At 45.3% G+C, this 14,914-nt stretch overlaps 1 protein-coding gene across 1 annotated transcript in view; it reads right to left on the bottom strand.

The window, feature by feature from the left end:
- LOC111971072 (protein TANC1-like) overlaps positions 1–14,914 on the bottom strand; it is a 52,657-nt gene that overhangs the window by 11,981 nt on the left and 25,762 nt on the right. The window contains exons 6-14 of the mRNA XM_070445868.1: positions 11,660–11,773; positions 9,089–9,370; positions 7,780–7,922; positions 4,678–4,909; positions 3,139–3,305; positions 1,130–1,438; positions 770–970; positions 342–554; positions 4–116 (exon numbers count right to left, since the gene is read on the bottom strand). Of these exons, the coding sequence (XP_070301969.1) occupies positions 4–116; positions 342–554; positions 770–970; positions 1,130–1,438; positions 3,139–3,305; positions 4,678–4,909; positions 7,780–7,922; positions 9,089–9,370; positions 11,660–11,773 (1,774 nt within the window). The remainder of the gene's footprint in view (positions 1–3; positions 117–341; positions 555–769; positions 971–1,129; positions 1,439–3,138; positions 3,306–4,677; positions 4,910–7,779; positions 7,923–9,088; positions 9,371–11,659; positions 11,774–14,914) is intronic.

Raw genomic sequence — 14,914 nt, 5'->3', positions numbered from 1 at the left:
TTGGGTGTGTAGAGATTTCTGAGGGACGCCAGGGCTGCAGAGAGGCTGTCGGTGCTACAGCTCACCCACAGAGCCTGCAGAACACTGGAGGACACACCTGTCCTCTTACTCTGACCCTGAGAGAGAGGGAGGCAGAGACAGGGAGAGAGAAACACTCTGGTTCAATACTTCCATAGCGCACCATCAACCCCCCCCCCCCCCCCCCCCCCCCCCCCCCCCCAGTATATGAGAGGAAGAGGAGAGAGGAAGAGGAGAGAAGCTACTGTACTGTAATATTTGAACTCAGATAGTCTTTGGATTAACGTCCCATTAGTAGTCCATTCAGACACACTAGCTGGTACCTTGAAGATGTGTGCTTTCAGGATATGATGTCCCAGCTCCATGGTCTGCTGCCGGTTCAGCTTGCCCTCCTGTCTGGAGAACATGAAGGACAACAGAGCATGGCCACTCCTMGGGTCACAGAGGAAGTCGGTGCTCTCTCCGTCCGCCCTCCACACTAGCCACTCTCTAAAMGAGGGMTGGAAGAGCATGCGGGTGCCGTCCCTGCGTCTCACCTAGAGGGACARGACACAAGATRAGACAGAGGTTGTTGTCATAAATKCACAAGTMGCTGAGATAGTTACTATCACTGGGAGCCAAYTGCAACTCCCAKAYAGTGAACGTAACTCAATGAAATGGTTGTARACTACTTCCTGGCCTACTTCCTGATCTAGCTAACAACGTACGGTATGYCCGTTTCTCAATAGTCTTTCACGTGTTCTCTCCTCACCAGGACAGAGGCCAGGGTCTCCAGGCGTTGTTGGAAGTCCTCCCAGGACATCTCTCCTCTCACACCCCCAGCGTTCAGCGCCCGGAACAGCTGCTCGTCCGTCAGCGGGTGTAACGAGGCCAGCACCACGTTGAGTACGGGCAGCACCCGCTCGAAGGTTTGGTCCCCTTCGAACCCCGCACGGCACTGCAGCAGGTACACCTGGTGATAAAGAGGACCACAATGGAAATACTGAAAACMATTTCAGTGGAGATTCTCCATTSACCATGCTGTTCAGTCCAGGACTAGGCTTAATCTGTCTGGGAAACCAGCCCTACATTTATTTTATATTTYTCAAATAAAATGTATTCATTCATTCACCTCAGCCAGAGAGACAGGCACTACCATGTAGTTGCCTCCCTTGAGAACCAGGTGCTCCCTCTGGAACAGGTCCAGGGTCAGTTTTAGGTAGAGGAAGGAGCCCTGGCTGCGAGAGGCCAGGTGGGTGTTGAACTTGCTGAGGAGGAGGGGGTCGGGGACGGTACCGTTGGGTGTGGTGACGTTGGCGGCAATCTCGGGGCTGACGATGACCCGGTGTTGGATGTAGTCGCTAAGGTCCCCGCCGATCTCGCTGCTCTCCGGGAAGTCGTCCAGTGAGAGTCTGGAGAAGGGTAGGAGGGTGGTAATCTCCTGGGGAGACGGGAGACAGCGATTTATATTGTCGAATTGTATATGTTGTGGATTTATGTCTGACCAAAATGGGCCTCCTGGAACCGTATATATATCATACACTGCATTCTCAATCAAAGTGTACTGTAGCTTGGTTATATCTCAGAGTTGAACTTAGCCCACACGCCATGCAACCATGGAGCCCAGGAGCACACCGCAACTTCCCACCCAAGAGTCTGCAGTACAAAATCAATACGATACAACACAGTACAATTCTATCCTCCAGCTCCTGCATCACAGCAGAGAGAACCCTTTCTTCTAGTTGTGACAGGTAACATGAAAGAGGGAAAAACACTGAATAATACAAGTGATGATGAGAACAGTGTTGGCTCACTATGGTGGTACTGTATGTGCCAGGACAACAGATTAGTCAGGGAGAGGAAGGCACCCATCACATCTCTTCAAGCTGCTGCTTCTTCTGACTCACGGAAACATGGAATACAGTAGCTGTGTAACACTGTATGCGTGCACTTCTTTTGTAGGATCTTCATTTGACCAGTATTGAGGCAGCAAAATAATCCTGCAGCAACAGGATTTGAACATTTAGTCCATAATGTTGCTTGATTGGTGGTTAGGCAAACATGTGCTGGCCAAAGTTAGGCTACATGAAAAGTGCAATACTATTAATATAACTGTGATTTACTGCGGGTTTRCAGTGAATTTATTTAAATCACAAGTCTTATCTGCATTTCCTGTGGTGCATGAAAGTTCTCAGCACTAAAGGAGTGATCAAATTGCGATCCTACTGCTGTATATAGGGAATAGGGTGCCACGAAACCACTGACTGTCATTCAGCCAGTTTTCTCACAGATTCACATCAAATCTCTTCCGATGACAGATGCCATCAGAAATGGTGACGTTTGAGCCAAGAGAAGAAAATTACAGCCATAAACGAATAAATCAAATGCAATACCTAAGTTAATATGAAATTATTATTGCTGTTTCATTTCCTTGCTGTGCATGCACGATTTCATTAAAGTGCGGTGATCCGAAGATTTCACAGTGCCCTGGTTGCATAGCAACCTCGATGGGACCATGCCTAAAACAGGATATTGGCAACTTCCTGTGAAAGGACCAATTGGGAGAGGAGAGAGGATAGAGAGCAGGCAGGGGGATCAACGTCTAACATCCCTTGCCAACACACTCACACACACTCACGCACACACGCGCACACACACACACACTGTAGTGGCCTGTCGTGTCCTCAGCACTCCTGTTACATAACGTCAGGCAGGCTCCCAGGAGCATTACGGCCCYGAGTGGTAATCCAGGAGGATTATGGGAAAGCTGCGTTAGGCAGCCGGAGGGATCAGTGGCCAGCCAACATGCTGGAGGAAACCACCGCCAATGGGCCCTGGTGGAGTAAGCTGACCAGCTAGACTGAGCTACTGTACCTCTGGGACAGACCAGCAAAGCCATACTGTATGAGACACACAGGTGAAGGCCAGTGAACTATGGGCAAACCCAGATTTACTAAGCTTCTTTTAGTTAAAGTGTAGCAGGAGAAAGTGAGAGCTGTATCAGACTCGAACCATAGCGCCTACGAGTCTAACAGACTATACTATGCCACAAAAGCCAGGGTCCCTGGGTAGAGGCAATGCATCACTCACATACACTGGCTAGGATCGTTTATCTGTGCTTCGTGACTGTCCTCTCCTCACCAGTAGGCAGGTCCTGACAGAGACCAACAGTTTGAGCCAGGAGGGGAACTTGGAGACGATCTTGGTGATGAAGGAGGCTACGGTGTCTCCGTAGTCCGGCTTGTGGAACTCTGCCTCGTTCAGACCGTCAACCAGGAGGATGAAGTCTTCTTCCGGGATCTTCCTTTCTACAGAGGGGAGGTGGAATAGGGAGAAACGGGGAAGTTGGGAGAGGAGAGAGCGAGAGTTGGAGTCAGAGCGAGAGAGAGGAAAAGAGAGAAAGTGAGAGAGAGAGAACAAGTACATAAGATACTGGCAATAATTGAAGCAGGTTAAGGATGCAAATGTAATACACATAACTGCTGCATTCCAAACTTATTTTGAAATACTGTACATGTCGAGGCAAACGGTTTGAAGTGATATGGTTTAAAGAAAGGAGGTTGTGGTCCTCAATGGAACACCAGCCGAAAAGCCACAGTTCAGTTTATCAGGCAGGAGGGATGAGGTCGACGTGTGCAGGCTCTGGAATATCTAACCCGGGGTCCGTCCAAAATGATACCCTAGTCCCTAAGTAGTGCCCTACTTTTGACCAGAGCCCTGCTTCCATTCCCTTACCCTATGTTATACTTCATGAGTAATGTCACAGAGGTACTGCACCTCAGATGGAGGGTGAAAACACCAGTCACCCCTCCTCAGTCTCCTGTATGGGCCCTCATCATCACAACCATTACTTTTAATAAGACAGGAGATGGGGMTGATCACAGAGGCATATCTATCCTGTTCCAGTCTACCTGAGCCYTCGATGCAGCCTGATACAGCCCTTCCTGACTGTGTGGAGGTGAGATRACTCTGCKACAGTCATCTACTAATCCACYTCATAAAGACGGAGGAACGAGCCTGTGGTGGAGGCTACTGAACGACCAACCTATTGATCAGGCTGACCTGATATCATCAGATAGACTGAGACACACTGGCTACCAGAGATGGCCTATAACGTTGATATGGCCTGCCCTCTTGTTTTTCCTGTACAGTAAGAATAATACACTGGATGAAAGCACCGAGGCGGCGTTTACACAGGCAGCCCAATTCTGATCTTTTGTCCAATTATTGGCAAAAGAGCTGATCTGATTGGTCCACAGACTAATTAGTATGACCAATCAGATCAACTATTTTGCCAACAATTGAGCAAAAGATCAAAATTGGGCAGCKTGTGTAAATGCAGCCTTAGGGATATTGATTGATATGGATACTCCCACAGTGAAAAAGGTTGTTGTTTGAAGTTATGTTGTTTTTGAAGTTAGAATTGTGTCACGGCCTGTAGCGTTTTTAACCAGTGACCTTATTATCCCAAAATGATCTAGGAACCCACCACGGAGTCCTAATCAACTGTTTCAGGGGGCCCATGACAATTTATCAAACTGTAGGAGGAGYGGTTGGGGGTGACGTCTAGCTGGTGAGTAGCAGCTGCAGGTGTTACACTTACAAAAGTTGATGAAGGGGGTGGGGGGGTTTGAAGCATGGGTGAGAACATGGAGACTGCAGGAGTAAGTTAGTAGCTACCCTTCCGCAGGTTTACGATGGGCTCCAGGACTCCCCTGCGGAAGGCAGCGATGGGGTCCTGGACACAGGAGCGCAGACTGAGCATGCTCTGTATATGAGGTTCCTTTAGCAGCAGCTCCCTGTAGCCGCTGAGCTGTGGCGCTCTGGACAGCAGGGCGGCGACACTGTGCACAAACTCTGGGACCAGGCAGGTGTAGGTGTTGTCAGCCTGGCAGAAGTGGTAGGACACCACCTGGAGACAGCGAGAGAGAGAGAGAGAGAGAGGGAGTGAGAGAAAGAGAGGCTCCCTAATTGAGCACTTCAATAATGCTATTTCAGTGTTTTGACTGCCATGAGTGCCTTGAACTTTCCAGAGAAGTAAGTCCTCAACCAACTTTGAATATCTCCATCTCACAAATCAGCATTTGATTTACTCCATTAGGCTAAAGTGACTGCGATTAGTTGCTAATTAACAGATTGGCTAATCAAGCAGCCATGACGGACCCGCTTAATGGAACGAGGGAAAAAACAAGGCAGGGATGTTAAGAGTGAACACACTCTCCCTAAGAAACAAAAACCGACAGGACTGCGGTCTTTGGGACTCAATGGTTTTATGAATTATTCACCATATCAGTAATCACATGAACATACAGTTAACAGAGCCATCTTGTTAATTTTGTTGAGGATGGAGAAGTATCCATACACCCAGGGGTCATCTTTAATTCAGGAACTCATCAAAAGGGCAAAACGTACACAAYCAGATGGATGGCAAACACAGTCAGTCAGAAAACCTTCTCCAGTTGCCTTGGAACCCAATTTGTCAAACTAAACAGTATTACCACGTGAAGCTGCACGACTCTTCATCTCTGAGACCAATTATAGAGGAATTAGAAGTTGGTCTATTGGCAGTGATTCAGGAAAGAAGCCTCCTATCTGTGCAAAGCATAGTTCTGAGATATTGAGCATGAATGTTTTAACATCCCAGATCNTTCAAAGTTTTGACTGCCATGAGTGTCTTGAACTTTCCAGAGAAGTAAGTCCTCAACCAACTTTGAATATCTCCGTCTCACAAATCAGCATTTGATTTTCTCCATGAGGCTAAAGTGTCTGCGATGAGTTGCTAATTAACAGATTGGCTAATCAAGCAGCCATGACGGACCCACTTAATGGAACGGGGGAAAAACAAGGCACGGATGTCAAGAGTAAACACACGAGTCTTTGGGACTCGATGGTCTTATTCATTATTCACCACATCAGTAATTACATGATACAGTTAACAGAACCATCTTGTTAATTTTGTTGAGGATGGAGAAGTATCCATACACCCAGGGGTCATCTTTAATTCAGGAACTCATCAAAAGGGGCAAACAGATGGATGGCAAACACAGTCAGTCGGAAACCTTCTCCAGTTGCCTTGGAACCCAATTTGTCAAACTAAACCCTCCCTCTTAGTATTACTAGGTGAAGCCGCAAGACTCTTCATCTCTGAGACCAATTAAAGAGAATTAGGAGGTGGTCTATTGGCAGTGATTCAAGAAACAAGACTACTATCTGTGCAAAGTATCGTTCTGAGATACTGAGCATYAATGTTTTCACATCCCAGATCTCAGAACTGTTTTAAAATGAATTCTTCTTTCATAACCCATTAAAGTCCTGACCTTGAAAGTCCTGACCTTAAAGTATCAAAATACTAATACTAAAAAAATTGGGGGGGGGGTGCAATCGTATATAGAACCTTAGGTTCTATCTGGCACAGAATGTTACGATTATTTACATTTCAATAGAAAAGTACAGACATTTAATGATTAAATAAAGAGAATACCCGTCCTTCTTTCTAATCACATCATCAAATATATTAATTAACGTTCCCTAAAATGACAAATGCACAAATCTTATGGATAACTAAAAAACATTAGRTCTGGATGAGTAAACGGACATATTTTTCGGGTCTCTGACACCCAAAGTCAGTAAACTASTTGCTAGTTATCAATAACATCTGGTYKGTTTAATACTGTAGAACAAGACAAAAACAGCAATGCCTCTSCTAAGGGCCTTACACATTCTCGAAGGTACCTGTATTTATTCGTTTTCACCATAAAGAGCTTACGTTATGGCCATTCTTATTCTACATTTTTCTTAAATATAATTTAAAAAGAGGACCAGAACCTATGATATGAATAATCAAGGACTTGAGACTATAAGATTATATCAGCAAAATGCTGCATAGTTTGGAGATAATGAGTATTTTTGAAGGTCCAGCTGTCAGAACTGTTTTGTGATATTTTCCTCTTRCACGTCRACTAAATGACTAAAATGTCAATGAAAATMACTCAATAAYTATATCACCTTACATGCAATTATTTTTGTTGATTGACAATCCAGCATTGTGGGATTGGATTGAAGWTGGATCCTGATAGCACCAAGRTAAAAGGTGTTTTCAGATTATTATAATTTGTTCGTCGTAAAATAACAACAAAAAAACGGACATATCTGACAGGTAAAGGACCACCTGAAGAGCAACTCTATGTGAATAACAAATTTTTTGACCCAAATGTCAGATAGGACCTTGTAGTCCCAAGATTCTTCTCCACCAGAGGTGTCTGTGTTTCTGTGTGTGTGTGTGTGTGTGTGTATGTGTGTGCCTGTGTGTGCCATTCAGGTGTGTGTGTGCATTCAAAGGTGCGCGCATGAAGTGTGCATGTGTGTGTTGTGTGTGCATGCTGTCTCTTATACACATCTAGATGTGTATAAGAGACAGGTATATCACCTTACATGCAATTATTTTTGTTGATTGACAATCCAGCATTGTGGGATTGGATTGAAGTTGGATCCTGATAGCACCAAGTTAAAAGGTGTTTTCAGATTATTATAATTTGTTCGTCGTAAAATAACAACAAAAAAACGGACATATCTGACAGGTAAAGGACCACCTGAAGAGCAACTCTATGTGAATAACACATTTTTTGACCCAAATGTCAGATAGGACCTTGTAGTCCCAAGATTCTTCTCCACCAGAGGTGTCTGTGTTTCTGTGTATGTGTGTGCCTGTGTGTGCCATTCAGGTGTGTGTGTGCATTCAAAGGTGCGCGCATGAAGTGTGCATGTGTGTGTAGCATATCGTACCTTGCTGGCCAGGCGTTTGACAGCCTCCTCTCGGTGTGCCTCTGGTGTCCCGGGGCAGGTTGTTTCACTGGGCTGGGGGTCTGTGGTGGGGGTGCTGGGCTGGGGCGGCTGTTTGGAGGCGCCGTCTGTCCCCCTATCCCCAACTGCAAGAGGGACACAGCAAGGTGTAACCGGTGTGAAATGGCTAGCTAGTTAGCGAGGCGCAAGCTAATAGCGTTCCAATCGGTGACGCCACTTGCTCTGAGACCTTGAAATAGTTGTTTCTCTTGCTCTGCAAGGGTTGCGGCTTTTGTGGAGCGATGGGTAACGGTGCTTCGAGGGTGACTGTTGTCGATGTGTGCAGAGGGTCCCTGGTTTGAGCCCAGGTAGGGGCGAGGAGAGGGACGGAAGCTATACTGTTACAAAGGCACACARGTGGACTGTCACTACTTTTTCATGAGAAGTTGGAGAAGAATAATAATCATTTAATTAAATATTTTTTTGATTATCAGCACTCATGATTATAATTATTTATTTTTTCTTGTGCTGTGAATACCAGAGAGCATGTTAAAAGCATCATTGTGGGCTGGTTTCTATAATGGACCCAAAACATATCTCCAGTAAACAATGTTAATTAAATAAGGCRCTGAGTCACGATGGCAAATCACTTCAGTCTCTGTCAGGCATTTATCAGCATGTACTATAATTAGGTCACTGTCTGTAATGCATTTCCCTGAGCAGGCACATCAAAGCAGATTCCTACTCTTAACCTAAATGATGTCATTACTTGATGTCATTACTGACATGGTGCACTGTATGGTGCACTGTATCAATTTGCTGGATGGGGGCCGTGAAAATGATATGCGGTGTGCATTCACGACCATTGATGGTGGGAGAAAAGTGTGGTACTGTACCTAGCTACAGACGTAGCAACACTTGCATTTGTGTAACATCAATCTCCACAAAATCAGTCATAGCTTTCAGGGACAGAGCTTTCAAAGGTTTTATTCCTGTGACTTTGTGTGGCTCATCCGCTAGGACCAAAATATCTGATGGAGCCTGCCACTTGAGAGTGATGGCTCTGTTAAAGTATGACTGATCTCAAGATAGACAGGTTGACTTGCCTAGTTAGAGAATTGTTTAACTTATAATGAAAAATGTGAATGTTTAAATCACCCTTTGCTGAATGAGTAACCATCAATTCGTCCTTCCCTTCTGGGGCACATGGAACTGGCAGCTTCCTCAAAAAAGAGCTGTTGCATCTCAAGAGGTTCATCCTGTTTATCATTTCAAACAAAATACCTCCAGAGAAGGGAAATTTGTCTCTTACTTTTGGGGGAGGTACAGGGGCTCTGGGTGGGGACCTGTTGCATGTGACCTCCATGACAGCTGAGAGCCACCAYCCGCGAGACYACGGCCGTCTTGCCGAAGCCCACATCGCCCACGATAACYGCCCCACGGCCCTCGCAGGTGTCACTCTTCCTTAGGACCTCCTCTAGCCGATGGAACAGCCAATCACGGCCTTGGAACGGTGCATCCATGGCGACGGCGGGAACCTCGAACAACAATGGCTTCAGCATGATGTCGCCAGATTTGAAGGGAGCGAAGCGCGCTGGGCGAAGAGAAAAGAGAGAACACAGGGGTTACAAACATGACTTCCTGTTCATTTGAAAGAGTATTGTGGTGTACAACAATGATATAGTTGCGTATGGTGTTGTAACACAATAATTGCATGCACGAAGGAAGGATCTCAGTCGGGGTCTCAACTTACTGTTGAGCGTATTATGATATGGGGTGAAGGTTAACGTTAGGACATAGACAAACACACAATCCAGGATCCACTTCCACACTTCATCCCCCAGGTGGCAGTAACCGGGTATAGATGCTGAGTTTAGCCTTGATAAGCCCATAAATTACTGCCAATTAAGATGATCGTCAGTCAGAGTGCCAGTTTGGAGAGCCGTGAGGCTGCTGGTTGGTTTGATGGCTATGAGGCCTTCAGTTTGGGTTTGAATCTTTAGTTTAGGTATGCCTGTTTGTGGTTTTCSTTTTTGTATATATTTGTTCCTGTCACCACCAAGGAGTCAAGGCAGAGCTGGCCATGGACCTAAGGTAAGGTAACGCTGATTTCTCACAAAAATGCACACATTCATTCGGGTTACAGACCATGCAACTAGACATAGGACTCCTAGACTTAGCGAGTGCAACGATATTAACAGGCTAGTTAATCGGTTTCGTAACAAGCGTTAGAATAGTACTATACACAAGATGTGGATGTGCTTCAGAAGTTTTCCTCTTGTTAGCCCATGTCAGCAAAACAAGCTATCTAAACTTGTAGTAATCATGGCTMAATTACCGACTGGCTACGAAGGGCACGTGCCCAGGGTCCCTGACCTCCATGGACCCCCATTGATTTTGTACTATACAAAAGTATGTGGACACCCCATCAAATTAGTGGATTCGGCTATTTCTGCCACAACCGCTGCTGACAGYTGTATAAAATCGAGCACACTGCCATGCAATCTCCATAGACAAACATTGGCAGTAGAATGGCCATACTGAAGACAAGTCAGTTCATCAAATTTCTGCCCTGCTAGAGCTGCTGGGCAGTCAGCTGAAATTGCTGTTATTGTGAAGTGGAAACGTCTAGGAGCAACAACGACTCAGCCGCAAAGTGTTAGGCCACACAAGCTCACAGAGCGGGACCGTCGACTGCTGAAGCAGTCTGATAACTGTTCGTCGGGAGCTTCATGAAATGGGTTTCCATGGCTGAGCAGCCACACACAAGTCTAAGATCAAGTGTTGGCAGGAGTGGTGTAAAGCTCGCTGCTATTGGACACTTGAGCAGTGGAAATGTGTTCTCTTTAGTGATGCTTCATGCTTCACCATCTGGCAGTCCGATGGACGAATCTGGGTTCAGCAGATGTCAGGAGAACACTACCTGCCCCAATGCATAGTGCCAACTGTAAAGTTTGGTAGAGGAGGAATAATGGTCTGGGGCTGTTTTTCATGGTTCGGGCTTGGCCCCTTAGTTCCATTGAACGCAAAAATCTCAATCCTACAGCATACAATGACATTCTAGACGATTCTGTGCAGTTTGGGGAAGGCCCTTTCCTGTTTTTCTGCCCCCCGTGCACAAACGAGGTCTATACAGAAATGGTTTGTCGAGATTGGTGTGGAAGAAGTTGACTGGCCTGCACAGAGCCCTGACCTCAACCCCATTGAACACCTTTGAATTGGAACGCTGACTGCAAGCCAGGCCTAATCGCCCAACATCAGTGCTCGGGCACTCACTAATGCTCGTGGCAGGAATGGAAGCATGTCCCTGCAACAATGTTCCAACATCTAGTGGAAAACCTTCCCAGAAGAGTGGAGGCTGTTATAACAGCAAAGGGAGGACCAACTCCATATTAATGCCCATGATTTTGGAATGAGATGTTCAACAAGCAGGTGTCCGCATACTTTTTTCATGTAGTGTATCATATTAACACGGCATAAGTCATGGCAAAATGTGTCGAATTTMGGGAAATTAGCTGTAAAACTGCACTTTTTTRRRRRRMSCCCKWMGSKAAAKKAYMRAAAWTMYAWTWWWWTWAWTWWWAAAWTMSKKKKKWTTRCCRRCKKCCCKWMGMWAAAWWWMMWYYAWTMSKYYAAAWMMWKRTWKAWWWWTMTTTTCTCTCCTCAGTCAAGAGGGGGGCCACTAAAAGGTTTTGCCCGTGAGGTGGGGAGGGGGACCAACCAAATATTGCCTAGGGCCCCCAAAAGGCTAGTGACGGCCCTGCGCATGCACACATGCCTGCATAAATGCCTGCATGCACGTATATACACACACACACACAAACACAACACACACCACAAACCCCCACCCCACACACACACATAAACACAAACAGTACCACACCTTTGGCGTCCCTTCCCCCTGTGCTGTTCCAGGGCTGTTTGATGGAGCTTCGCTGGGGAGCACTCCGTTGATCATCCAGGTAGCTCAGATCCTCCAGCTTCGTGGAACTAGTGGCTGCAGGGGAAGACATGAGAGACAGAATGAAGGAGAAGAGAAGTAGAAAAGTAGAAAATAAAGAACGAGGGAAAGCAGGAAAGAGAGCTTTTTACAGAGTTGTTGCATTCGTTTTTGCCTTCAAGGTAGAAAATCTTAAACGTTTGGGAATAAAATGAACAAAACCCTTCATCYCCAAACAGTATAACTATGGAGCTGTGTCCCCATTTCAACATACTGTTCTACGGGCACTTATGGCATCCTGATTATTTTCAAACATGTTTAATATATTGGGCCTCAAATCGGCCATTATCGCCAAGTGTGAGCAGTGCTAAGAGCAGATGCGAGGCAAGTCCCACCGTCAGCCAATCAGCTATAAAGGTTCTCTTCAACTAACTCACAAGTTCATCACAACAATGGCACCAAAGTTATAACCTACCCCCTCAATTCATGCCCTGGTTTTAACTTAACACCCCAAGCCCTTCACTGACKCAGAGATATTTATAGAGAGAATGATGACTGAAGGAATTGGCCTATAATTTTGTCTGTCAAACAGGTTGGCCTACCTCCTATTTCTTAAATAGGCAGAAATTGGTTTCAACACAAAGCCCTCYTTTTAAGACAAATTAAAATGAAGACTGTTTAAATGAGAGGTTTTCTCAAARCAGCCTATTTTCAGCACCCATGTTGAAAGTATTARYTTGCCGCTTCAATGMWATGTAAGTTYTGTKATTTACTCAAATCTGGCWTATTGCGAGGTCAATAACTCTGATAAATAGCTTAATTATGGGCAACWKATTTTTTTCTCATTAAAATCAATTATAGAAGTAGAAAGCTATCAAAGTTCACCTCCGGTCCCTCACATCAGTAGCCCGCCCGCACAGATGCTGCSCTCCTTGTACGTGCATTGTTCTGCTTCCTCGGTTGCCATGTTSATTTCCTTACAAGGCCTACACATACACAAAGCTGCCCGGCAAATATAGACAGATTTTTATACTGCCGTGGAGGTGCCGCCAGGTGTATGTACTATACCGATTACTAGGTCACTGCGATTTGGCCCGACTGAATCGTTAAATGTGAGAGGTTCCAACTAAGCCCCATATGGGAGAGCATAAAATACGAGGAAATTCTCAAAGCCGCAAAGAGAACCTTGATGACCTCATATCTAGCCGGGGGAATTCTGGTGGAGACCTCCTCCCAGGTAGTACCAGCGATGGCAATACTGGCTGCAGTAACCCATGGGGGTCAGGGGTCGCACGTGGACATTCAGGGAATAATACTGTTGTTCTGGCAGCACAGCATAAATCTTAGCGGTCTGACTGCACAGAAGTGCKGTGGGAAGAAGGGCCTCCTCTGGGGACCAGCGTGCGTGTGTTGAGGGGGAGGGGGGTTTCCGGGCTCCATCAGCCAGGACTAGACATTACACACTCAATATCTACCCATCCCGGAACATTTTGACACTCCTGTCAAACGGCTACAACAGTACGCACAAGTCTACTCTTGAGCAGGGCTCAAGGGAGAATAACTGTGTTGAGGGTCCGTCGGAGACTCGTGTGCATGAGCTTGAAGTTGTGTGTGTGTGTGTCTGTGTGTGTGGTGTGTGTGTGTGTGTTTGTAGGTGAATGTACGCGTGGAAGGGGAGAGGTGTAGAGATGTGTTTGTGTGTGTGTCTGTGTGTGAGAGAGTGTGTTTTGTAGGTAAATGTACGAGTGGAAGGGGAGAGGTGTAGAGATGTGTGTGTGTGTATGTATCCCACAATCGAGACTATAGGGTGTTGATAATAAGGATGGGATGGAATCTCAAGCTATAACATAAAATAATATCTGCTTCCCTAAATGTGCATTTTCTACTGCCGGTTGCTTTGTCAAAGGTAGCTATCCTTTTGGAGGAAGTGGCTACATTATRACGCATACTGTCCGTCTAATGTGAAAGAAATGAAGGTCTTCAGAAAAAATAAATACAAACACAAAAGTTATACAGTACAATTGAGGCAAAGGGTTAGAACTGTTTAGTGCTGCTAGCTGGTTGTGGCACTTCGTGCTCTTTTCAAAGAACGGGTCCCAACTTCTTATGGGTCCTAGGATCCATGTGTATAGGGGTGGTCTGCCAGTCACAGGGATGACATCCCTACCTGGGATGGGGGAACGTTTTTTCGGGAGGGAAATTGGAGCTACAGAATGTATGTACCGTCTGTCATGGTACAAATGTGGATAATCGACAGGTATTGATTCTGGTGGTGCTGGTAAGCATGGATAAGTTTTTTTTTAAAGTGGTAAGGATAGTGGTAAGTGTCTCAACATGTAACCTATCATGGTAATTGATGAATTGAATTGCAGCTAGCTATACTTCTAATGGTTTGGCTGATACTGGGAAAAGAAGAGCAGTCTTCACATSGCTAAAAGAGAAGGATTACCATATTTATTGTTTACAGGAAACTCGTTCAATATCTTCTGACGAAGTGGCCTGGGAAAAAAAGAGTAGGATGGTCAAATCTATTTCTGTCATGGGCTGAGGAATTCAAAAGGGGTTCTAATCCTACTGAAAAACAATCTAGATCCTGAGGTGCAATCCGTTKAAATGGATCCTCAAGGAAGATGGGTTGCTTTGAATGTACTACTTGATGATAAACAGACGTGGCTCATAAATATATACGGACCGAATAATGACGATCCAAACAAATGCCTTTGAGAAAATGTATAATAATTATAGTCTCCAATATACAAATAAGTTATATTTTAATGGTAGGGGACTAAATCAGCTTTATGCTAACAACCGTAAAGCATCATAATATACCCTTGCGCTCAAGTGGTATTACGAATATTTGGACCGTTGGATTGACTGATATTTGGAGGTTAATAAAAATGTGGACGTTGTAAAAATTGTGGAGTAGGCTTAATAAGCCTAGCGGATTGATTATTTTTCTTTTCTATGGAGCAAAGTATTGATTTGAGGATGGAATGCAATTCAGACATCAATTATGTCCTTCAGATAACGTATGAGAGACTTTCCACAGGATGGGGATATTGGAAATTGACAGGGTTTTAACTTTTGCGGAGGCGTTCCGCTAGCGGAACCCCTCGACAACATTCCGTGAAAGGCAGGGGGAAATTCCAAATATTTTCTTTGGCAATATGTAACTTTCAACATTAACGTCCAATACAG

The sequence above is a fragment of the Salvelinus sp. IW2-2015 genome, linkage group LG12 (assembly GCF_002910315.2).
Source record: "Salvelinus sp. IW2-2015 linkage group LG12, ASM291031v2, whole genome shotgun sequence".
In the NCBI taxonomy this organism is placed as follows: Eukaryota; Metazoa; Chordata; class Actinopteri; order Salmoniformes; family Salmonidae; genus Salvelinus; species Salvelinus sp. IW2-2015.
Note: the sequence above shows the minus strand (reverse complement) of the source record. Positions and strands in the feature narration are given on the sequence as shown.